General features: G+C 55.1%; 1 protein-coding gene across 1 annotated transcript in view; it reads right to left on the reverse strand.

Annotated features, from left to right (window-relative positions):
- LOC144496048 (neural-cadherin) overlaps positions 1–10,026 on the reverse strand; it is a 275,008-nt gene extending 264,982 nt beyond the window's left edge. The window contains exon 1 of the mRNA XM_078216999.1: positions 9,069–10,026. Within this exon, the coding sequence (XP_078073125.1) occupies positions 9,069–10,026 (958 nt within the window). The remainder of the gene's footprint in view (positions 1–9,068) is intronic.
- Positions 10,027–11,382: the final 1,356 nt, after the last annotated feature.

Consider the following 11,382-nt stretch of genomic DNA (forward strand, 5'->3'; position numbering starts at 1 on the left):
TGGTGTTGTGTGACCTCTCATCTTGTCCACCCCAGTCCAACACCAGCATCTCCACATCAAGGGGCTGTTGCCTTGTGGATCCAGAACTGGCTTGCCTGCAGAAGGCAGAGAGTGGCTGTGGAGGGGTCTTTCTCTGCATGGAGGTCAGTGACCAGTGGAGTGCCCCAGGGATCTGTTCTGGGACCCTTGCTGTTTGTCATTTTCATAAATGACCTGGATGAGGAAGTGGAGGGATGGGTTGGTCAGTTTGCTGACGACACCAAGGTAGGTGGTGTTGTGGATAGTTTGGAGGGATGTCAGAAGTTGCAGCGAGACATAGATAGAATGCAAGACTGGGCGGAGAAGTGGCAGATGGACTTCAACCCGGATAAGTGTGTGGTGATCCATTTTGGCAGATCCAATGGGATGAAGCAGCAGTATAATATGAAGGGTACCATTCTTAGCAGTGTAGAGGATCAGAAGGACCTTGGGGTCCGGGTCCATAGGACTCTTAAATCGGCCTCGCAGGTGGAGGATGCGGTCAAGAAGGCGTACGGCGTACTGGCCTTCATTAATCGAGGGATTGAGTTTAGGAGTCGGGAGATAATGCTGCAGCTTTATAGGACCCTGGTTAGACCCCACTTGGAGTACTGCGTGCAGTTCTGGTCACCTCATTACAGGAAAGATGTTGAAGCCATTGAAAGGGTACAGAGGAGATTTACAAGGATGTTGCCTGGATTGGGGGGCATGCCTTATGAGGATAGGTTGAGGGAGCTTGGTCTCTTCTCCCTGGAGAGACGAAGGATGAGAGGTGACCTGATAGAGGTTTACAAGATGTTGAGAGGTCTGGATAGGGTAGACTCTCAGAGGCTATTTCCAAGGGCTGAAATGGTTGCTACGAGAGGACACAGGTTTAAGGTGCTGGGGGGTAGGTACAGAGGAGATGTCAGGGGTAAGTTTTTCACTCAGAGGGTGGTGGGTGAGTGGAATCGGCTGACGTCGGTGGTGGTGGAGGCAAACTCGTTGGGGTCTTTTAAGAGACTTCTGGATGAGTACATGGGATTTAATGGGATTGAGGGCTATAGATAGGCCTAGAGGTAGGGATATGATCAGCGCAACTTGTGGGCCGAAGGGCCTGTTTGTGCTGTGGCTTTCTATGTTCTATGTTCTATTTCTCTGGAATGGCAGGCACACAAGACCAGTTCCCAATCTGCAGAATTAAAGAAATGAACTGTGCATGAGGATAGGGTCTGTTCCCCACCTGAAGATGGTGAAATCAATAAACTTTGCAGGTGTGGCCATTCTTCAGTTGGCGCATGCACAAAGATTCTGAGGCCCCCTGGGAACTGGAGTCTCCAGTCTCTGATTTAAACGTAAGGTATGTTTTCTTTTTTATTTTGGGTTCATCACAATAGCCACTGTTGTAATGTGGGAAACATGACAGCTAACTTACACACAGCAAACCCGCACAAATAGCAATGTGATAATGACCAGATCATCTACTTTTTGTGATGTTGACTGAGGGATAAATATTGGCCTGGATTCTGGGGAGAACTCCCCATCCTGTGTTTGAAATAGTGCCATGAGACCATCTCCATCCACCTAAAGAGGGCAGATGGTGCCTGGGCTTAATGCTTCATCCCAAAGATTGCACCTCCGTCAGTGCAGCGCACCCTCAGTCACTGGAGTGTCAGCCCTTGCACCCACAACCTCTGACTCAGAGACCAATGTGCCACCAGCTGAGAGCTATTCCAAATCGTCTCCGTGCCCCATCCTATTGTGAATGCACTTCTCAAAGTACGGTGCCCGAAGAACCACAAGATAGGCTTCTTAACGAACACTGGGAACGCTATTTTAGGTGTGCAATATCCAACCAGCAGGACCTAGACTGCTTAGCCTGGTCCCACAGTGGGAGGAGCTAATCCCCTCAGGAGTCACCTGACCTGCACCCTTAAAGGGGCAGTATGCACCCCAAACCCCAACATACATTATTTGGATACATCACACACCCCATTACATCTCCCAACTCAGGGGTGCTGAGACTACTGATAGCAGGATCTGGCCATTCAGCTACTTGAGCCTGTTCCATCATTCAGTTGGATCATGCCTGATCCTCTCCTACCTCAATGCCATTTTCCTCCATTCTCCCCATATCCCTTGATGTCTTTACTACCTCGCAATCTATTCATCTCTGTCTTAAACATACTCAATGACTGAGCCTCCGCAACCCTATAAAGCAGAGAATCCCCAAGATTCGCCGCCCTCTGAATGAAGAATTTCCTTCTCATCTCAGTCTTAAATGGCCCGCCCTTATTCTGAGATTGTGTCCATTGGTTCTAGATAGCCACAGCCAGGGGAAACATCCTTTCTGCATCTAGCCTCTCAATCCCTTTTGCATGCTTCAATGAGATCGCCCCTTCTCATTGCACAGCTGCACAGCACAATAAATGAAACTGAGCTTTCCTGCTCTGTTTGATTTAGTACCATGATGGTCAATCCCATTAACCTCTCATCTCCAGGGTAAACTCTAATCAGAAAAATTAGCAACTTGAAGCAACGTGTTTTTTTAAAATCACTCTGACAAAAAGGAGTGGTGAATCTGTATCTTATATTTAATGAACTAAGACTGACTGAGATTTTTAGTAGTGGTATCATACCACCTGGAGGAGGTAGTGATAAACTGCTCCTTCATACACCACTTGCTGCATAATTGCTACTCAGTGTACAGACACATTTTGAAGCTTTCCTGACGGACGTTTGATACCTTTTTAATTTGTGGTTAGAGAAGAGAAAATGGGATAGTCAGATTTTTTTTTTGAACGTTAAAAATGTCACTACAGTTGCAGATTGATGAGTAGAGTTCCGCTTCACTTGACTGGAATATGCACAAATGGAGTGCTCTCTGATAGACGCCAGAGCGTGTAGCCGTCTGGTATACGCCAGAGTGTGTAGCCATCCGATAGAGGCCAGAACGTGTAGCCGTCCAATAGACGCCAGAGCGTGCAGCCGTCTGATAGATGCCAGAGCGTGCAGCCGTCCGATAGACGCCAGAGCGTGCAGCCGTCCAATAGACGCCAGAACGTGTAGCCGTCCGATAGACGCCAGAGCGTGTAGCCATCCGATAGACGCCAGAGCGTTTAGCCGTCCAACAGACGCCAGAGCGTGTAGCCGTCCGACAGACGCCAGAGCGTGTAGCCGTCCGATAGACGCCAGAGCGTGTAGCCATCTGATAGACGCCAGAGCGTGCAGCTGTCCGATAGACGCCAGAGCGTTAAGCCATCTGGTATACGCCAGAGCGTGTAGCCGTCCGATAGATGCCAGAGCGTGTAGCCGTCTGGTATACGCCAGAGCGTGTAGCCGTCTGATAGACGCCAGAGCCTGTAGCCGTCCGATAGAGGCCAGAGCGCGTAGCCGTCCGATAGACGCCAGAGCGTGCAGCCATCTGATAGATGCCAGAGCGTGCAGCCGTCCGATAGACGCCAGAGCGTGTAGCCATCCGATAGACGCCAGAGTGTGTAGCCGTCTGGTATACGCCAGAGGGTGTAGCAGTCAGATAGACGCCAGAGCGTGTAGCCGTCCGATAGACGCCAGAGCGTGTAGCCGTCCGATAGACGCCAGAGCGTGTAGCCGTCCGATAGACGCCAGAGCGTGTAGCCGTCTGATAGACGCCAGAGCGTGTAGCCGTCCGATAGATGCCAGAGCGTGTAGCCGTCCGATAGACGCCAGAGTGTGTAGCCGTCCGATAGACGCCAGAGCATGTAGCCGTCTGGTATACGCCAGAGCGTGTAGCCGTCCGATAGACGCCAGAGCGTGCAGCCGTCTGGTATACGCCAGAGGGTGTAGCCGTCCGATAGAGGCCAGAGCGTGCAGCCATCTGGTATACGCCAGAGCGTGTAGCCGTCCAATAGACGCCAGAGCGTGCAGCCGTCCGATAGACGCCAGAGCGTGTAGCCGTCCAATAGACGCCAGAGCGTGTAGCCGTCCGATAGACGCCAGAACGTGTAGCCGTCCGATAGGTGCCAGAGCGTGTAGCCGTCCGGTATACGCCAGAGCGTGTAGCCGTCCGATAGATGCCAGAGCGTGTAGCCGTCTGGTATACGCCAGAGCGTGTAGCCGTCTGATAGACGCCAGAGCCTGTAGCCGTCCGATAGAGGCCAGAGCGCGTAGCCGTCCGATAGACGCCAGAGCGTGCAGCCATCTGATAGATGCCAGAGCGTGCAGCCGTCCGATAGACGCCAGAGCGTGTAGCCATCCGATAGACGCCAGAGTGTGTAGCCGTCTGGTATACGCCAGAGGGTGTAGCAGTCAGATAGACGCCAGAGCGTGTAGCCGTCCGATAGACGCCAGAGCGTGTAGCCGTCCGATAGACGCCAGAGCGTGTAGCCGTCCGATAGACGCCAGAGCGTGTAGCCGTCTGATAGACGCCAGAGCGTGTAGCCGTCCGATAGATGCCAGAGCGTGTAGCCGTCCGATAGACGCCAGAGTGTGTAGCCGTCCGATAGACGCCAGAGCATGTAGCCGTCTGGTATACGCCAGAGCGTGTAGCCGTCCGATAGACGCCAGAGCGTGCAGCCGTCTGGTATACGCCAGAGGGTGTAGCCGTCCGATAGAGGCCAGAGCGTGCAGCCATCTGGTATACGCCAGAGCGTGTAGCCGTCCAATAGACGCCAGAGCGTGCAGCCGTCCGATAGAAGCCAGAGCGTGTAGCCGTCCAATAGACGCCAGAGCGTGTAGCCGTCCGATAGACGCCAGAACGTGTAGCCGTCCGATAGGTGCCAGAGCGTGTAGCCGTCCGGTATACGCCAGAGCGTGTAGCCGTCCGATAGATGCCAGAGCGTGTAGCCGTCTGGTATACGCCAAAGCGTATAGCCATCCGATAGACGCCAGAACGTGTAGCCGTCCGATAGACGCCAAAGCGTGTAGCCGTCTGGTGTACGCCAGAGCGTGTAGCCGTCCAATAGACGCCAGAGTGTGTAGCCGCCGATAGACGCCAGAGCGTGTAGCCATCCGATAGACGCCAGAGCGTGTAGCCGTCTGATAGACGCCAGAGCGTGTAGCCGTCTGGTATACGCCAGAGCGTGTAGCCGTCCGATAGACGCCAGAGCGTGTAGCCGTCCGATAGATGCCAGAGCGTGTAGCCGTCCGATAGACGCCAGAGTGTGTAGCCGTCCGATAGACGCCAGAGCATGTAGCCGTCTGGTATATGCCAGAGCATGTAGCCGTCCGATAGACGCCAGAGCGTGCAGCCGTCTGGTATACGCCAGAGGGTGTAGCCGTCCGATAGAGGCCAGAGCGTGCAGCCGTCTGGTATACGCCAGAGCGTGTAGCCGTCCAATAGACGCCAGAGTGTGTAGCCGTCCGATAGACGCCAGAACGTGTAGCCGTCCGATAGGCGCCAGAGCGTGTAGCCGTCCGGTATACGCCAGAGCATGTAGCCGTCCGGTATACGCCAGAGCGTGTTGCCGTCTGGTATACGCCAGAGCGTGTAGCCATCCGATAGACTCCAGAGCGTGTAGCCGTCTGGTATACGCCAGAGCGTGTAGCCGTCCGATAGACGCCAGAACGTGTAGCCGTCTGGTATACGCCAGAGGGTGTAGATGTCCGATAGACGCCAGAGCATGTAGCCGTCTGGTATACGCCAGAGGGTGTAGCCGTCTGATAGACTCCAGAGCGTGTAGCCGTCTGATAGACGCCAGAGCGTGTAGCCGTCTGGTATACGCCAGAGGGTGTAGCCGTCCGATAGACACCAGAGGGTGTAGCCGTCCGATAGACGCCAGAGCGTGTAGCCATCCGATAGACGCCAAAGCGTGCAGCCGTCCGATAGACGCCAGAGCGTGTAGCCGTCCGATAGGCGCCAGAGCGTGTAGCCGTCCGATAGACGCCAGAGCGTGCAGCCGTCTGATAGACGCCAGAGCGTGTAGCCGTCCGGTATACGCCAGAGCGTGTAGCTGTCCGATAGATGCCAGAGCGTGTAGCCGTCTGGCATACGCCAAAGCGTATAGCCGTCCGATAGACGCCAGAACGTGTAGCCGTCTGATAGACGCCAAAGCGTGTAGCCGTCTGGTGTACGCCAGAGCGTGTAGCCGTCCAATAGACGCCAGAGTGTGTAGCCGCCGATAGACGCCAGAGCGTGTAGCCATCCGATAGACGCCAGAGCGTGTAGCCGTCTGATAGACGCCAGAGCGTGTAGCCGTCTGATAGACGCCAGAGCGTGTAGCCATCCGATAGACGCCAGAGCGTGCAGCCGTCCGATAGACGCCAGAGCGTGCTGCCGTCCGATAGACGCCAGAGCATGTAGCCGTTCGATAGACGCCAGAGCGTGTAGCCGTCTGGTATACGCCAGAGCGTGTAGCCGTCCGAGCGACGCCAGAGCATGTAGCCGTCTGGTATACGCCAGAGCGTGTAGCCGTCCGATAGACACCAGAACGCGTAGCCGTCCGATAGACACCAGAACGTGTAGCCGTCCGATAGACGCCAGAGCGTGTAGCCGTCCGATAGACACCAGAGCGTGTAGCCGTCCAATAGAGGCCAGAGCGTGTAGCTGTCCGATAGATGCCAGAGCGTGCAGCCGTCTGATAGACACCAGAGCGTGCAGCCGTCCGATAGACGCCAGAGCGTGTAGCCATCCGATAGACACCAGAACGTGTAGCCGTCCGATAGACGCCAGAGCGTGTAGCCGTCCGATAGACGCCAGAGCGTGTAGCCGTCTGATAGACGCCAGAGCGTGTAACCGTCTGATATACGCCAGAGCGTGCAGCCGTCCGATAGACGCCAGAGCGTGTAGCCGTCTGGTAAACGCCAGAGCATGCAGCTGTCTGATAGACGCCAGAGCGTGCAGCCATCTGATAGACGCCAGAGCGTGCAGCCGTCCGATAGACGCCAGAGCGTGTAGCCATCTGGTAAACGCCAGAGCGTGCAGCCGTCTGATAGACGCCAGTGTGTGTAGCCGTCTGGTAAACGCCAGAGCGTGTAGCCGTCTTGTATACGCCAGAGCGTGTAGCCGTCCAATAGGCGCCAGAGCGTGTAGCCGTCCGATAGACGCCAGAACGTGTAGCCGTCCGATAGATGCCTGAACGTGTAGCCGTCCGATAGACGCCAGAGCGTGTAGCCGTCTGGTATACGCCAGAGCATGTAGTTGTCCGATAGACGCCAGAGCGTGTAGCCATCTGGCAAACGCCAGAGCGTGCAGCCGTCCGATAGACGCCAGAGCGTGCAGCTGTCCGATAGGCGCCAGAGCGTGCAGCTGTCCGATATATGCCAGAGCGTGTAGCCGTCCGATAGACGCCAGAGCGTGTAGTCGTCTGATAGATGCCAGAGCATGTAGCCGTCTGGTATACGCCAGAGCGTGTAGCCGTCCGGTATACGCCAGAGCGTGTAGCCGTCTGGTATATGCCAGAGCGTGTAGCCGTCCGATAGACGCCAAAGCGTGTAGCCGTCCGATAGACGCCAGAGCATGTAGCCGTCCAATAGACGCCAGAGCGTGCAGCTGTCCGATAGACGCCAGAGCGTGTAGCTGTCTGGTATACACCAGAGCGTGTGGCCGTCCGGTATACGCCAGAGCATGTAGCCGTCCGATATACGCCAGAGCATGTAGCCGTCCGATAGACGCCAGAGCGTGTAGCCATCTGGTGTACGCCAGAGCGTGTAGCCATCCGGTATACGCCAGAGCGTGTAGCCGTCCGATAGACGCCAGAGCATGTAGCCGTCCGATAGACGCCAGAGCGTGTAGCCGTCCGATAGACGCCAGAGCGTGTAGCCGTCTGGTATATGCCAGAGCGTGTAGCCAACTGATAGACGCCAGAACGTATAGCTCTGATATACACCAGAATGTCTCGTTTCCTGATATACACCAGAATGTATAGCTCTCTGATATACACCAGAATGTATAGCTCTCTTATATACACCAGAATGTATAGCTCTCTGATATACACCAGATCGTATAGTTCCCTGATATACACCAGAATGTATAGCACCCTGATATACACCAGAATGTATAGCTCCCCGATATACACCAGAATGTATAGCTCTCTGATATATACCACAATTTATAGCTCTCTGATATACACCAGAATGTATAGCTCTCTTATATACACCAGAATGTATAGCTCTCTGATATACACCAGAATGTATAGCTCTCTGATATACACCAGAATGTATAGCTCTTATATACACCAGAATGTATAGTTCCCTGATATACACCAGAATGTATAGCTCTCTGATATATACAACAATGTATAGCTCTCTGATAGACGCCAGAATGTATAGCTCTCTGATATACACCAGAATGTATAGCTCTCTGATATACACCAGAATGTATAGCTCCCTGATATACACCAGAATGTATAGCTCCCTGATATACACCAGAACGTATAGTTCCCTGATATACACCAGAATGTATAGCTCTCTTATATACACCAGAATGTATAGTTCCCTGATATACACCAGAATGTATAGTCCCTGATATATACCAGAATGTATAGTCCCTGATATACACCAGCATGTATAGCTCTCTGATATACACCACAATGTATAGCTCTCTAATATACACCCGAATGTATAGCTCCCTGATATGTACCAGAATGTATAGTCCCTGATATACACTGGAATGCATTGCTCTCTGGTATGTCTGTCAAATTGCCAGATTTCTGGATTCACTTTTATCTAAATATGTGATAATCAGTGTTCCGCCTCTTGCCTCTCTCCAGTTGCAACGATCTTCTAAGTGGAGAATTAAATTCGCTGGGCTGGTAGTAATTACATTACGAAATCACAAGATATTTAACTAATTTTGTCCCAATTCAGAAATTTTCATTCAACCACGTCGGTCCCAATTCACTCCGCTTTCCAATTCTCCTTTTTGGCCAACCCCTCCTTCGTAAATCCTTTGGCTGAAGTTTGATTTTTTTTTTCTCCGAAACTCGGTGAAGCAACTTGGGACGTTGGCTAAATAAATGTAAATGCAATTTGTTGAACTGGGACCTTGGAACCTCTCGGCAACGAGGGAGAGATAGCAACGGTGGTAAATTTCACATAAATGACAAATTTCAATAGAAATCCTGACTGAGATAAATAGGGTGGATGCCACTTACCTTTCTGATTGCTGACTTTGACAGTGATCTGGATGGTGGATTTGCCGCGAAGTCTCTTTGACAGGTAAACTTTGCCGGAGTCTCTCTCTACCTGGACAGGGGCATCGACCGGGGCGATCACTTCAAACCATCGCCTCTGGAACTTCCAGTCGGGGACGGTGTAAATGACATTTCCGATCTTGTCCTCTTCAGACACGGTGAGCGAGTGAAACACCTCCTCTGGCACCGAGCGGGTTCCCCTCCTGCCCCCGGCTCTGACACTCAGCTGCACGGTCAGGGGCTCACTCCGCTGCCTCGCCAGCCCTTTATCCTGGCCGTAGACCGAGAGGCTGAGGGGCTCCATCCCCAGCAGAGAGTCCACCACCAGGATCTGCCCGCTCCCCGGCACCGCAAACAGCTGGCCCGCCTCCGGGGAGGAGCGGGAGGTGATTTCAGCATTCCTGCCCTGGTCCCGGTCCGTGGCGGTGACCCGGGCGGTCTCCGAGCCCGGGGGCAGCAGCCCGTCCACCCGCAGCCTCAGCGCTGCCCGGCTGCCGAACACCGGCTTGTTGTCGTTCAGGTCGCCCACCCTGACCCTCAGCCAGGCCGGCGAGGTGCAGCCGCCGCCGCGCTCCGGGGTGGCCGCCCGGCAGCTCAGCCTCAGCAGGTAAGCGGGGCTCCTCTCCCGGTCCAAGGGCGCCGCCGCTCTCAGCGCCACTTGGCCGCCCGTGTGCTGGGGGCGGAACAGACCGCTGCCCTCGCCGGCCAGCTCGCACTGCAGCCTGGCCCCGGGCGCCAGCCGAGGGCAGAGCCTGCGGACCGGGAGGCTGATGCCGCCCACTCGGCTGCCAGGTGAAGAGTTCTCAGGGAGCTGCCCCAGGAAGAGCGGAGTGGGGTCAGAGAGCGGCAGTGCCAGGGAGAGGAGGCAGAGAGAGTGAGAGAGGAAAGCACAGAGCCGGAGAGCAGGCAGCAGCTGCATGGCTCTCTCCCCCCTTGCAGACACACACACACGCTGCTAAACTCAACCTGCTGCAGATAAAGCTCCCACTTCTGAAAGTGCAGCAACCTGGAGGCAGTGACTTTACCAAATGAAACAATCCCAGTAAAACCCCCAGGCTGCTCGGAAACTGAGAGAAGCTCTTTGCCCCTTGTCCCGGGTATCAGAGCTGCTGCTGAAAGCTCCCTGGCGATCCCAGGCTGGGCTTGTCCCTCACACACACTCAGAGCCGCTTCCAACTTCCATTCAATCAGACAGCCCCGCCCCCTTCCCCATAGCCACGCCCACTCGGTGCCCCAACCAATCAGAGCGCAGCGCGGGGAGCCAGCGGCACCGCCCACAATGCAAGATGTCCAATCAGAGGACTGCTGCAGAACCCTCTCCTCCCCTGGGGCTCTCCCCAGTGAAAGTGACACTGTCCCCAATGAAAGTGACACTGTCCCCAATGAAAGTGACACTGTCCCGGGTGGGAGTGACACTGTCCCCAATGAAAGTGACTGTCCCGGGTGGGAGTGACATAGTCCCGGATGGGAGTGACACTGTCCCGGGTGGATGACACAGTCCCAGATGAGAGTGAGACAGTCCCGGGTGGGAGTGACACTGTCCCGGGCGGGAGTGACGCTGTCCCAGGTGATATTGACACAGTCCCGGGCGGGAGTGACACAGTCCCGGGCGGGAGTGACGCTGTCCCAGGTGATATTGACACAGTCCCGGGCGGGAGTGACACTGTCCCAGGTGATATTGACACAGTCCCGGGCGGGAGTGACACTGTCCCGGGCGAGAGTGACACTGTCCCGGGCGGGAGTGACACTGTCCCGGGCGAGAGTGACACTGTCCCGGGCGGGAGTGACACTGACCCGGGCGGGAGTGACGCTGTCCCAGGTGATATTGACACAGTCCCGGGAGGGAGTGACACAGTCCCGGGCGGGTGTGGCTATGTCCGAGGTGATATTGACACAGTCCCGGGCGGGAGTGACACTGTCCCAGGTGATATTGACACAGTCCCGGGAGGGAGTGACACAGTCCCGGGCGGGAGTGACGCTGTCCCAGGTGATATTGACACAGTCCCGGGCGGGAGTGACACTGTCCCAGGTGATATTGACACAGTCCCGGGCGGGAGTGACACTGTCCCGGGCGAGAGTGACACTGTCCCGGGCGGGAGTGACACTGACCCGGGCGGGAGTGACGCTGTCCCAGGCGGGAGTGACACAGTCCCGGGCGGGAGTGACACTGTCCCAGGTGATATTGACACTGTCCCGGGCGGGAGTGACACAGTCCCGGGCGGGTGTGGCTATGTCCGAGGTGATATTGACACAGTCCCGGGCGGGAGTGACACTG

The sequence above is a fragment of the Mustelus asterias genome, chromosome 7, assembly GCF_964213995.1.
Source record: "Mustelus asterias chromosome 7, sMusAst1.hap1.1, whole genome shotgun sequence".
Taxonomy (NCBI): domain Eukaryota; kingdom Metazoa; phylum Chordata; class Chondrichthyes; order Carcharhiniformes; family Triakidae; genus Mustelus; species Mustelus asterias.